Below are 12828 nucleotides of genomic sequence, written 5' to 3' on the forward strand. Positions count from 1 at the left end.
CGGGGAAGGTGATCCTCCACGGCGAGCACGCCGTGGTGCACGGCAAGGTAAGGAGCCTGCCGCCGCCGGGGGCTCCTGGGGCTCCGGCCCGGCTCATCTCACCTCACGCCGCTTCTCCTCGCCTGCAGGTGGCCTTGGCCGTGGCGCTGGCCCTGAGGACCTTCCTCCGCCTGAGGCCCTGCGGTGAGGGCAGGGTGTGCGTCCGCCTGCCCGGCGTCGGCGTCGTGAGGAGCTGGGACACCCCCCGCCTCCAGGCCCTGCGGAGTGGGTTTGCAGGCAAGCGCTGGGAGGAGGAAACTGCTGCCCGTGCGTCGTGTGGGGCTCTCGGTCCTGCTCGGTGCCTTCTGCCCGGTGACTGCGCTGGGACCCCGCAGGGTTATTTGTTTCCCCTGCAGAGTGTGGCTGGGCCTTGTTGTCTCTGACCACGCTCAGTGTGTGTTTAACTAACGTGTACCTGCACAGCCCCAGCTCAGGCACCTGCGCTCCCTCTGTGTGCCTCTTTTGACCTGCCTGATGCTCTGGTATCTGCGAGCGGCCCTTGCTGTGGCTGTGTCCTCCTGTTTCAGGTTCCCAGGGGCTTGTTCTCGAGCTGCTGCTGCTCAGGCAGTGTTGTAATACATACAGGAGCTAGCCAGGGACCATGTCCAGGTGTATTACTGATGGGGGGCCAAAAAGGGGTCTCTCTGAAACTGTTCTGAGTTGAGAGCTCTTGGGGAAGGCAGGATACGGGGCCTGTTTTCCTCCCTCTCTGCACCATGCGAGCTCTCACTGGAATTTCTGCAGCATCTTGTACTGGGTGGAGCCCCTGACTGGTGGTTGTGCCGTTTCCCTCCCGAGGACCTGGCATTAATTCTTGTGATCCTCACAAGCACTGTTTCCTTAGCAGTAGGCAGAACAAAGTCTGCTGAGTCAGAGCGTTGGTAACCTCTCTCAGCACTGACTAAAAATTCTCTTACACTGATGCCTGCTCCTGGCCATTTGGAGTCCAGACTTGTGTGAAGCACATCAGATTATCCACGTTCTTTAATTTATCCAAGAGTTTGTGACTTGCCAAGTTCTACATAGTGATGGATGGGCACACTGGGAAGTGTAGGCAAGGAGGCAGTTGCTGTAATACAATGCAGGTGTGGGGTGTGGAAACACTGGTTTTTCGGAGTGGCTGGTGCAGATTTTGCTTTTTATCATGAATCCTCAGGTAGAAAGTTTGTAGGTGAAATCTGAAATTGGCTCAGTCTGTTTTACCTACTATAACAGGAGATGTTGTTCTTGTAAATACTGCTTTCAAGTTTATTAATTCCCTGGTTTCTAAGTGTTTAAATTCTCCCCTGCTTACTTCCATAGCTGACTTTGATGAATCTAAGTCCCCCAGCGTAGAACAGCTGGATACACTGAAAGAGTTTGCTGGAATCGCTGCCGGAGCCTCAGCTCCCGAGAGCCTTGCTACTCTTGCCTTTCTGTATATGTGCCTGGCTATTTCGGCTAAGTATGGGTAAGGCTATCTTCCTGCCCCAAAATAAACATGCTGTCTTGAGTGTTGTTTACCATTAATTGCTTCTAAAAGGTCACGGGAAGAAACCAAATCTTTGAGGCAAAATAAGAAATTACAGGGAATCTCACTTCATGTAGGTTCTGAGCACCTCAGGAGGCATTCTTCAGAGCTGAGCTGTTTGGTGGGTGGGATGCCCCAAGCAGGTGGGCTGGGAATCATCTGCTCTCATCTAGCTGTGAGGTGCTTAAGTCAGAGCAGTTTATCCCACCCTTCCGACAGTCAACAGAAGCAGAGACAGACATCTCTCCCTCCAGCAGGCAGCTCATTTCATCCTGGCTTAGGTTAGAAAAACTGCTACAGAAATGAGCTGTGAATTCATTGTCTGAGCTAAGTTTGATCCCTCTTGTGGGCTGAATCTCTCTAAAAATATGAGAACTTGGGGTAACTGCAGCTCAAGGCTGTTTGCGTTTCTGAACCTGACCAACACTGTTGATGATACCAGTGTAAGTTACTGGACAGGTGCTCAGGGCAATGTCTGATGCAGCACTGCTTGCTAACCAAGTCAGAACCTGACTTCAATATTCATAGCAAAGGAATCAAAGGTTAAAGAATTATGATGTGTAGCTGCATCGTGTTTTGCTTTGCAGTCTCTGAGTTGCTTGGTGATAGCACTGGGGCTGTCATCAGCCTGCTCTGAAACCATCAGTTCATAGTTCATGTCACTCACCAGCCAGTGAAAAGCTCCTGGGTTTGATGTTAGGGTCTGTAACACAACCCAGATGCGTTCAGTGGAGAAAAGGGGCATGTGGGCACGGATACATGCGTATTTCATCTTCCCCATCAGCTTTTTGCTCCAGTGGGATGTAACTATGCAGTTACGGACTGCGATATTTAGGCTTTATTTAGAAAGATGTTTAAAATCATGTTTACAACAATCTTTGAAGGGTCTCTTTATGGTGCTACTCAAGTATTTAGTTACTAAGTGCCCCTGCTAGCAGCCTGACGAGCTGTGCTAATCATAGATCCAATTCAGCAAAGCTTTGTTCTAGTACAATGGCTTAGCAAGGCTACTCAGCTGTGCTAACTGAGCGCTCGTGAAGCCCGTGTGTGTCGCATGTGTATGCATGTGCTGATGTTGCCAGTTTTCAACCAGCTTTTCCTGTGATCAGTCCCAGTTGGCGTCTTTTGCCTTTGAAATGTTGTCTCAAGATGGAATTCAAGGTCGTTGTGTTACATCCTGTGTGTTTGTGTTTCAGAGATGTTCCGAGTGTGGACATACTGGTGTGGTCTGAGCTGCCCACGGGAGCTGGGCTGGGTTCAAGTGCCGCCTATGCGGTTTGCTTGGCGGCGGCCCTGCTGACGGCGTGCGGAGCCATCTCATGCCCTCTGAAGGAGGGAGAGTCCACAGCCAGGTAACGCATTTGGGAAGCCTCCCTGCTTCAGATGCGCAGCCCGGGGCAGCTCTGTTCTCTGTGCCCCTGTCTTTCCTTTTACCTGCACAAATTCTGGCAGCGGCACCTCTCTTGGTCTCTCTGGCCAACTTCTGGGCTATGGCAATGGCTGTGGCCACAGCAGTGGCACCCTGAGCCCAACTGTTCCCAGCAGCAGAGATGTGCCCTGTCCTGGGGCTCTGACCTGTGAATCACGTGTTTACAATTCGCTTCTCCTGATAAAAGCAACTGGATGCAGAGACTTGGTAAAACTTGCACCATTTCCCTTCTCTAGCGTAAGATATACGTACTAAAAAAAAAAAAAGCTTTATTTTGCTGAGCAAATAAAACACAGTCTTTAATGTGGTGATTTTTTTTTTAACCTTTATTTCCTCTCTGTCCCTGAGCATCTTCCAGGTTTTGCTTTGAGTCCTCAAGGAGTCAAGGATCCTTTCTTTTTTTTCTGCATTTTCACATGAATTTTTTTCTGCATGTGGTGCATTTCCTTCTGATCTGCCTGAGTTTTCCCCTTTATCAGTGGCTGGTGAAAGGGAGTTGCTTTCCCTTGGAGTTCAGTCTTGAAAAACTGGTCTGCTTTGCTGTGTGTCTGAGGAGGCTCTGTTTAAAGATGCATATCGCAGCTGGAGCAGCAGAACTCTCTATTGTTCATTTGGTGCCAGGTGCAACCTTTTATGGTTGGCTTCTGCGGATTTTGTACGGGACTGAATGTGAGACAGCAAGAGAGGGTGACTGTTCTGCCTCAAAAACAGAGTTTGCAACCTCACCCAGAAACACATTCCTAGAGCAGAGCAGTTTGTACGGCGTGCTCAGGCAAATCTCCCAAATAGTCACACGGCATGAGAAATGAAAGGCCAGTTCCAAACCAGGCAGCGAGCCGCGAGGATGTCTTCATTCCCTGCTCGCACATCTTAGCTTCAGCTTGAATACAGCGTAATTTTTTTCTTCCAGCTGGCATGCAGAGGGGTAAGTGAGAGATGGGGGTGTCAGGCTTCAGAAGGTTTTTGCTTAACGTTGCAAGAAAAGAACAGCGTGATATAATGACTCCTGTGTAGAGAAGAATCGCAGCCTTTCAAAGAGGATTAAAAACAAGTGGTTTACAGCAAACTGCGCTTCTATTTTGAGTAGCGGTGGTGTGAGCTGTTTTCTGAATGCTTCACAGATTAAATATTGGCAAGTGAAATGAAAGGTGTGTAGAGCTGGATAAAGACATTCAGCTGAGGCCCGTGGAAGCAGGGAGTTAAAGGAAGCAGCTTCCAGATAGCAGGTGGCTCTCAGAATTTCTGCCTTGCCTTAGCAGCGGTCAGTGACCATTCTTGTTCTTTCATGTAAGACTGTGTGATGCTTTTCCAAAATCCATGTTTGTGCCTCTGCTCCATCATGTAATACCTGTTCTGGGCCCCACATTCTAAAAACCTGTCGAATGCACGTTTTCGCTGCACCAAACGCCGGCTCTGATCTCTGCGGAATATCACTGATGCTGGGATATCTGATACCACTGTGCATTAGGCCATTTGAACGGTGGCTTGGGATGTGTGCTGTGTGTCTGGACGGCAGAGCAGGCAGCGCTGTGTTCCAGGGGAAGGTCAGAGATCTGTATTTGTGTGCCTGTGTGAGTCTAAGTGTGTTGCAGGAGGGCTAGCTGACTCCCTGTGGGTGTCAAGCTTCCCTTGGGGTGCCAGGGTTTGAGATAGTCCCTCAGCGTGGAGTGAGTGAGTGAGTGGATCTGAAATAGGCTGGTGAGTTCTGAAAGTGGTTGTGTGGTGCATGCCTTGCAGAAGCAGACCCAGAGCAGTGGGGTTTTGAGAGGCGCTGGGGAAGAAATCACAGTGGTGGAATTGCGGTGAAGTTGTAGCCAGCAATCGCGTTGTAACTGGCAGCTCTGTGTTTGCTTTTTGTATTGCTACAGCCCATTAATTAGTATGTTCAGTCAAGGACCTTGATCCTTTCTGAGTCTGACCCAGCACCAAACTCTTTGGGCCAGCATTTAAACTCTCAAAGCACTTCCCAATTTATGTGACTGCTTTTAAGACAACAGAAAGACCTGTTTTTAGCATAACACCTTCTGGACCTGCATTTGGTTCCCTTCTGTGCTCTTAAGTGCCAGCACCCGCTGCAGCTTGAAGTGTTAAGAGTTAATCCCTAAAAATCAAAGCCTTTGCTGGAGATAGTAAGTCAGTTCTAACTACACCTTTTGATCCAGTTTGTGAGGCTGCTGCAGCTGAGCAGCTGGCAATTAGAGGCTGAAGTTGCACGTGTGAATTGCAACTTTTACTGTTCTTTTCTCACATCGTGCCTTCTATGTCTATAAGTACACCGTTCTGCCTGTTGGTGAGCAGGATCTCGGGCCAAGATGTGTGGTAACATGCAGTGTTGGGGACATGGGGATAGGTCTGGACTTGCATTCAGTTAAATTTGATCTTCACTAGGTCAGGGCTAGGATCTTCTCCCTGAATCTTCTCTCTCCCTCGCCGCTGGCCTGCAGCGGGAGTGCTGGGTAGCGGTTGCGCCCTTCGTGCTGTCTCTGTCCGTGGAGCAGCACCAGTTCCCCGCACAGGGCTGGATGTCTTCTACATGCTGCCATGCAGAAATTGCCGAGCGCCAGTTAGGCGCTGTAAACAGCAATGCCCGCACCCTGCTGAAAGAATGCAGTGCGCGGAGGGAATTTTTAGTGCTGGGGCTTCCCACAGCAACTGGGTGCCTTGTATTGGTTCCCGCTGCTTTTGCACCCCTCTGGTGCTTCTCTCTGTCAGTCTGCATGTGCTGGTTCTGGTTGTGTGTTGGAGTCATTTCCTTGCCTTTCAGGTGGACAGAAGAAGAGCTGACTTTGATTAACAGCTGGGCCTTCCAAGGGGAGCGGGTGATCCATGGCAATCCCTCGGGTGTGGATAATGCTGTTGGTACCTGGGGTACGTGTGTGTTTGCTGCTGCCCGGCACTGAATACGGGTGCTGAGGAGGGGCTGATGGCGTGGCAGAGCAGCAAACGTGTTTCCATTCTTCACTGCAGAGTGTGCATCAGCTGTGGGAAGGTGATGAGCAGATGCCACAAGTTGCATTTCTCCAAACGATAAGGCTTGGTTGGGGTTGCTGCAGAGACACTGGATCAGCAGGTTGCCTCTCTGCACTGAGGTGCAATAAAGGGACCAGAAACTCCCAAATTCAGGTCCCCGTTTTGACCCGAGTAGAGGGAATCCTTCCCTGTCTTGGTTTGCCCCATCTGTAAGCTGGGACTGGAGCCAGCTGGGCTGTTGGGGACTGGCTGCAGTAACACCAGAGATCTGTGTCCTCCAGGCAAGTGCCGTGGGGCAGAGACCCTGCTGCAAATAACTGAAATTTAAACACTCTGGCGTGAACAAAGAAACCTAATCTTGTCCCAAGAATAATGCAGTAGAAAATGCAGTTGGACAGCTGTCATTTAGTTTCAATTAGCAGAGACTTCCAAGTGTTTTGGAAGTGTCCTTGGAGACTTTTAATAATCTTTCTAATGAGACCTAATCGCAATGCCTCTGTAAAAGTAGGAGCCAAGTGAGACATTCCTTCTGGACAATGAAATTCCATGCTGAAGGACGGCTGCTGACCTGAGTGGACACGTTCAGTCCAGTTTGAAACCTGCGCGCTTGGCTCTGCCCCAGGGAATCACTGCTTGATTCTTTTTGTCAGTAAAGATTTAATGCTGGCCAAACTCTTTGCCTTTTAAAAAATATTTAATGTGATCCCAAAGTAGGGGAGAGCAAAGGGAAAGGCACTGAGTTAACGATGTCCGGCCAGACCCTCTCATTAAGTCAGCAGGGTTAGGCAGATTCATGCTGTCTGAGAACATGGTTCATTTAGCTGGTGTTTCTTGCAATTACTGTCATATGCTCTGGGTGAGGTTCTAAAGATGAAAGACCTTCTGTCTCTTACGACACTGTGTTCTCTCTCAGCTCACTGTGTACTGAGACAATGCATGTATTTTACTTTAGGTGGAGCCCTGAGATACCAATCAGGAAAAATCACACCGTTAAAAAGGTAATATTCGAGTTTAAAAATAACACTTACATACAGTGGGTGGAATATGTCAGAGAGTCATTGGGTGGATCTCGTAGGGTATGAGACTGATGGGAGGTGGCTAACGGCATGGCAGAAGGGATTTGTAGCCAGATTTTGCCATGGGTGTGGGTAGTTTGAGTGTTGTCTTGGTTTGGGGTGGATGGGAACAGTGAAACGTTTGGTCATTATCTGACATTAGATGAACACAGCACAAAGGATCAATATTAATTTCATGGCATTATAGGCAGCAGGAACGGGTCTGCTCCTGGCAGCAAATGACATTGTGGGGAGGGGGAACTTTTTGCTTACCTGGTGGTAGGACTGTGTAAAAACCAAGCTGCAGAGACAAATCCAGGTCCTGCATGTTCCCTCTGCCTCCTGCCAATGAAGTATAATCTGACTCCATTAAAATCTTTCACAGTGCATGAAATTGCTCTATTAGCAGTTAATGGCTACTGCTGGCTAGTCTCGCAGATAGTATTTCAAAGGAAAAATTTTGCTTGAAAAACATGGATTTCAGTAAATATGTTACAGTCCTATTTATAGCACTAGTACAGTTGTTCCTTGTATCTAAAAGGAACAAGCCTGAACCCAGCTAGCACTTAAGCACCTGCTTAACTTTTTTAAAACTAATGGGACTCCTTATCTTGGGTGTCTTGCTCAAATAGGCCTTTTGAGGCAGAAAAAACAGTAGCTGTCTGGACCTTGGGAGCTGCTGGGGGATTGTGAAGGAGAGAGGCAAGGAGATGTCTCTTGTTGCTTCCAGGGTGCCAACGCTGAGGATCTTGCTGACCAACACAAAAGTCCCTCGAAGCACCAAGGTCCTGGTGGCTGGTGTCAAAGAGAAGATCCTGAAGGTGCAGCACCTGTGTGGTTGCGGGGATGGAGATGTGTGCTGGGGCAGGGCGGGGGGATAACCCTCACGAGCTCAGATCTCCTCATGCGGGACTGCAGGTCTCATGGGGATCTCTTGGGAGATCCCTCCTGTGGTCACTGCATTCCTACCTGCCCCTAGCTAACACCCAGCTGCCCTCGGAATGAGGGTTCAGCTCACCTACTCCCTCTCTCCAGCACTAACAGGGCTCACCACAAAAATCACCAGTTCCTTCCTCTGGCCTGTTTCCCTCTCTTCCTCCAGTTTCTGCAGGTGGGAGCAACTTATCATTGCCCTGCTCTGCAAGGGGGGTTTCCGTGAATGAGTAGCCCCGAGCGGGGTGAGGAATTGTCCAGCTCCAAGAGGCTGGGGCCAGTTTTATCATGGTGGTATTAGAAGACTAGCGAGCAGTCTTCTCACTTCTTGCCTTCCCCCCTTCTCAGTTCCCTGCTATAATGAACCCGGTGCTGGACTCCATCGATGCAATTTCTCAGGAGTGCCAAAGTGTTCTGGAAGCGATGCCTGCAAATCCATCACCAGAGTATTACCCTGTGCTGGAGGTAAGGGTCTTGTTCGCTAGTATTTTTAGACACTGTTACTGTTGAACATCAAAATGTCATTTAAAGAACATTAGGTCTAAGAAAAAATTTGATAGCAGGAAATGTTCAGTTCTGAGTGAAACCATGGTCTGTGTGTGCTGCTTTTAATGCCCTTCCTGGAGCCAAGGGACAGAAAATGCTGCTAGTGTCTCTCCACAGCGGTGCACAGGGAGGGAGGGAGTGGGCCTGGTGCTTTGTGGACCTGTAGCTCTGGAGGATTTGTTTCCCTTTACTAAGAACGAGAGGCTGCCTCCCTGCGCCGCGGGCCAGCCACGCTCATTCTGGCAGTCGCTGCCTGTGAAGCAACTGCTTTGTCATTGCCAAGGCTGGAGTGAAGAGCAGAGAGCCCAGCAGCCACTGGTTTGTGATGGACTGGTTACGAGCCAGCTCCCATTGCTCTGCACTCATCCTGGCTCCAGAGAATAACAAACAGAGTTGTGCCCAGAGCTGACCTGACATTGATGCATGAGGTGCATACAAAGATCTGTGTTTGTCTTGGCTTTGTTCAAAGTAGAGGAGGCTGCTGTGGTGGGGGGAAACACGCTTCCAAATGGAAGAAGTTTTTTGCAGTGCTGAGAGCACTGTAATACTGATTCATACAACCGTGGACTAAGGATGTGTGGCAGTGTCCCAGCTGAGGCAAACCTGGCCTGGCCCTGGGTGCCAGGTGACTTGGATGGTCAAGAACCATTTGGTACCAGCGGTACAGTTCCTTGTTGGCATCTGGATCCTTCCCCTCGGCTCTCCTGTGAGGACCTCTGCTTGTCCTTGCTCTTGCTGGCAGGTTGTCCCTTCCACAACCATGAGTGTGCTCCGGAGGTGCAGGAGGGGACTCTGGGATGGGACAGAGAGCTGCTGTCCCAGCTTGACCTGTGGCAGCAGTGTAGGGCCGCTCTGTTAACAGATGGTTGGTACAGCTTCTCTTTGCTTCAGGCTGTGTTGCACTTCACTGCATGTGGGTGAGCTGCTGCTGGGACTACAGCAAGGTCTCCCATGGGATTCATAGCAAAGGCCTTCTGCTCCCTTCGCATCAAGAGGGTGGTGGGTTTCTGTACCCGTCAGGGTGGGCTGACTGTAATGAGGGCTGAGCTGGCATCGGCTCGGGGAGATCTGGAGTCTGTTTGCAGTGCGGCTTCAGACAACTCCTCTCCACCGTAATGCATTATTGCTCAGACTGTCGGAAGTATTGGGAGATGGGGAAGAGGAGGGCTAATTTGAAGTGTGCTTTGAGATCCTCACGTGAAAGATGCTAAATTAGCCTTGTATACAGTGCTCGGGAAGCAGCACTGCAGTGAGCAGGTTTCTGTCTTGAATCTGTTGTTTTGTCTTGTGCTTGAATTGCCCACAGAGGCACCGTTGATTATATGCAGCATATATATATCTTTGGCTGTTTCTGAAATGTGCAGTTCTGGACAGCATTGTATTTGAACCATCGAACTAGTCTACTGTGTCATAAGCTGTCATCCGATTCCTGGCAGATTTTGGATCAGGAGATGACAGGTGTCTTAGATCATCATAGACAGTGCTGTGCCCTCACTCAGGCATATAAAGAGGCCTCTAGATGGACGTCTGTCCAACCCATCACAGAACTTGTGATATATGCGCTCTGCATGCGACTGGCTAATTCATCTTCTCGCTTTTGTTTAAACGCAGTACAGAAACGCAGTACAGAAAATGGAGGGGGGAGAGGGATTATTTCTGCATTGTCCCCTCCTGTGTGGTGTTGGGAGGAGACCCATGCAGAGCTGAGGGAGGGTGATGTGACTGACACCTGCCACACTGCAGCACGGCTCCTGCCGCTCGCTGTGCGCAGCATCCCTCCCGGTTCACCATGAGCTGCGGGCAGGGAAGCCTTGGTGGCACCGGCTGGAGGAGGGAGCATGGGGCTGCTGTTAGGGAGCCTCTCTGGGACTGGTCCTGTCTCAGCTGGCTCCCTGCTTGTGACACCCTCTGGGACAGCGAGGGGAACAGCCGCCACGTGACGGGGAGATGATCGAGTCATGGTGTCAGACCAGCATTGCTGAGAACAAGCTTCCTCCAGTGATGAGCTGGGAGGGCACTGTGGTGCTTGGGGACCTGGTGTCAGTTCCTGGCTCTGCTCCAGGCTTGCTCTGAGCGTGGGCCAAGCCCTTCCCTCTGTTCCTTAATTCCTCACCTCCAGTACTGGGAGGAGAGAAGCTGTAACTCCCACCTCTGTGTGGTGTTGTCCATCACTTGGGCCATTTGGACTTTGCTGCCGTGGCAGCTTTCTCCAGGAGCAGCAGTGTTTGTGGCTGGCTAGGACAGCGTGGCAGAGATGCACTCGGAGCTCACCAGAGCTGGGCAGCTCTGCTTGGAGGGCGGCTTTGCTTGGAGAGTGGCTTGCGCTGCTCTCCCCTGAAGGGAGGACCCTCTTGACCCCACTTGAGCTGGGTGCCAGATTCCCAGCGTGGTGCTGGTGAGAGGCCCCTTGGCTCGCAGCCCAGGCCCTGCCCATGAGGAGGGAGAAGTGCTGCACAATGCAGACAAGGGGAGGTAACTCCATGTCGCCTCTTCAGCAATGCCGTTTCGGACTTGGCTGTGTCAGAAGTCCCCTGGATTTAGTTATGCTGGATGGATTGCAGGGCAGGGCAGGGTGACAGCCAGGAATGAGAGATGCTGGCTTAGTGCCCTTCCCACGGCCAGCGAGGGGGCTTGCACAGTCTCCTGCTCAACACTCGTGTGACAGAGGAGAGGTGAAGCAGTCGAGAGGCGTTGGGGAGCTCTGATTTAGCGCCTGAAATAAATGCCTGCTGGCAGCTTGAGGTGATCAGGATTTTCTGTGTCCTTCCTGAGCAAGGAGATCCAGAAGCTGTCGTATCGCTGTCACTGTGGTGGGCAGCAGCAGCACAAGTCATGAGGGGGACAGGGACAGATGAGCAGCCCGGGGCTCAGACCCCAGCCTTGACCTTGCTGCCCAGTGCTGCTGGGCCCCGAGATGTGCTGGTGGCCAAACTCCCTGCAGAAATGAGATGGCCATGTAGGGTGCTGGCTGGGAAGGCAGAGCAGCTCCCCTGCCCCTTGCTGCAGAGGGAGCCACAGCTGTGAAGAGCCTCTGACACCATGCGTGCTCATCTCATGTGTGTGCGGTTGCTTTTAGGAACTCTTTGATATAAACCAACACCACTTAAACGTGATCGGAGTCGGCCATCCCTCCCTGGACAGGCTGTGCTGGGTGACGGCGTCCCACGGCCTGCATAGCAAGCTGACTGGGGCTGGCGGGGGCGGCTGTGGCATCACCCTGCTGAGACCAGGTCAGTAACACTCTGCTTGCCCTGGGCATCCTTCCCGGCTTCCATGCGGCCCTGCCAGTGGGGTCAGGTTTGGAAGCAGGGGGATACAATGCTAGCCCTTGTATGGCTGTGTGGGATGTGAAGCCATGTCATGAGCGTGGGATGGTGTCTAGCAGAGCCGCCTGGCAGTGTGGTTTGCAGTGTTTCATACAGGGGCGATTCAGTGCATTCATTTATGTGTGTCAGATCTTCAGGGCATCGGCCCTGTTCCAGGGGGCATGTGTTCAAACGTGCGATGGCCCGTTTCAGTCTCCCTGCAGTGACCTAGCTGACTAACTGGCTGCTCTTGCCTTCCTCTTGGCAGACACCTCCCCGCTGGCCGTGGAAGCAGCCAAGCGAGACTTATGTGCCTGTGGATTTGAATGCTGGGAGACCAATATTGGGGCCCCTGGAGTGACCCTGCACTCCTCCTCATCTTTAAACGCCGAAGTGCTGCACGCGCTCTCTGAGAGTTAAGCTTCTGCCTCTGGCAAGACTGAGCTCTTGGCACCGTGTCCTCGGAGCAATAGCTCTGTGTGCCCTGGTGCCTGGAAACTTCTCTCCCGCTCTCCTATGTGGCTGTGGGCCTCTAGACGCGGGTGCGGAGCCAATTTCAGGCCTGGTGTCACTGGGAGTGGGGGCTACGATGAGGACCTGGGAGCAACTGCTTGCATTTGGGCTAGGTGCGAGTTTGGCCCAGGCTCTCAAAATCCTGTTTTGAATTTACTTACACAACTGCTGTGCTAATCCCAAGGGGCAGGAGGAGAGGGTCTTGGCTGCATTCCAGTGCGGATAACGACACTTGCTTGGTTCTGCTGCTTCAGATTCATGTGGTGTATCTTCCCTTCTCCCCTGGCGTCCTGCGAGGGCGGGCAGCGAGGCTGGCAAGGTGGATGTGCAGGGTGCTTTGACATTTTTGCATGAAAAGCGTCTTGGCAGCTCAGGGCTTGACACTCAGGTCTCCATTTCTCCTGGACTGCAATTCGCGGTGAGAGGAAACCTTTCAATCCAGCTCTTACCTGCTACTAATTAAGGGTTGGATAATTAAAATGAAAGAAACAGCACATTTTTAATGATATTATCACTGTTTTCACTCTT

General features: G+C 51.3%; 1 protein-coding gene across 1 annotated transcript; it reads left to right on the forward strand.

The window, feature by feature from the left end:
- Positions 1–5: 5 nt before the first annotated feature.
- MVK (mevalonate kinase) lies at positions 6–12207 on the forward strand (the record flags this gene model as incomplete). Its single annotated transcript, XM_009572552.1, has 10 exons — positions 6–47; positions 129–276; positions 1342–1489; positions 2746–2901; positions 5743–5846; positions 6901–6946; positions 7734–7824; positions 8285–8401; positions 11559–11712; positions 12056–12207. Coding segments are annotated over 10 exons (1158 nt in total), but the record flags the coding sequence as incomplete, so codon positions are not given.
- Between the last annotated feature and the right edge of the window lie 621 nt (positions 12208–12828).

This window comes from Fulmarus glacialis, unplaced genomic scaffold, assembly GCF_000690835.1.
Source record: "Fulmarus glacialis isolate BGI_N327 unplaced genomic scaffold, ASM69083v1 scaffold20502, whole genome shotgun sequence".
Classification (NCBI taxonomy): domain Eukaryota; kingdom Metazoa; phylum Chordata; class Aves; order Procellariiformes; family Procellariidae; genus Fulmarus; species Fulmarus glacialis.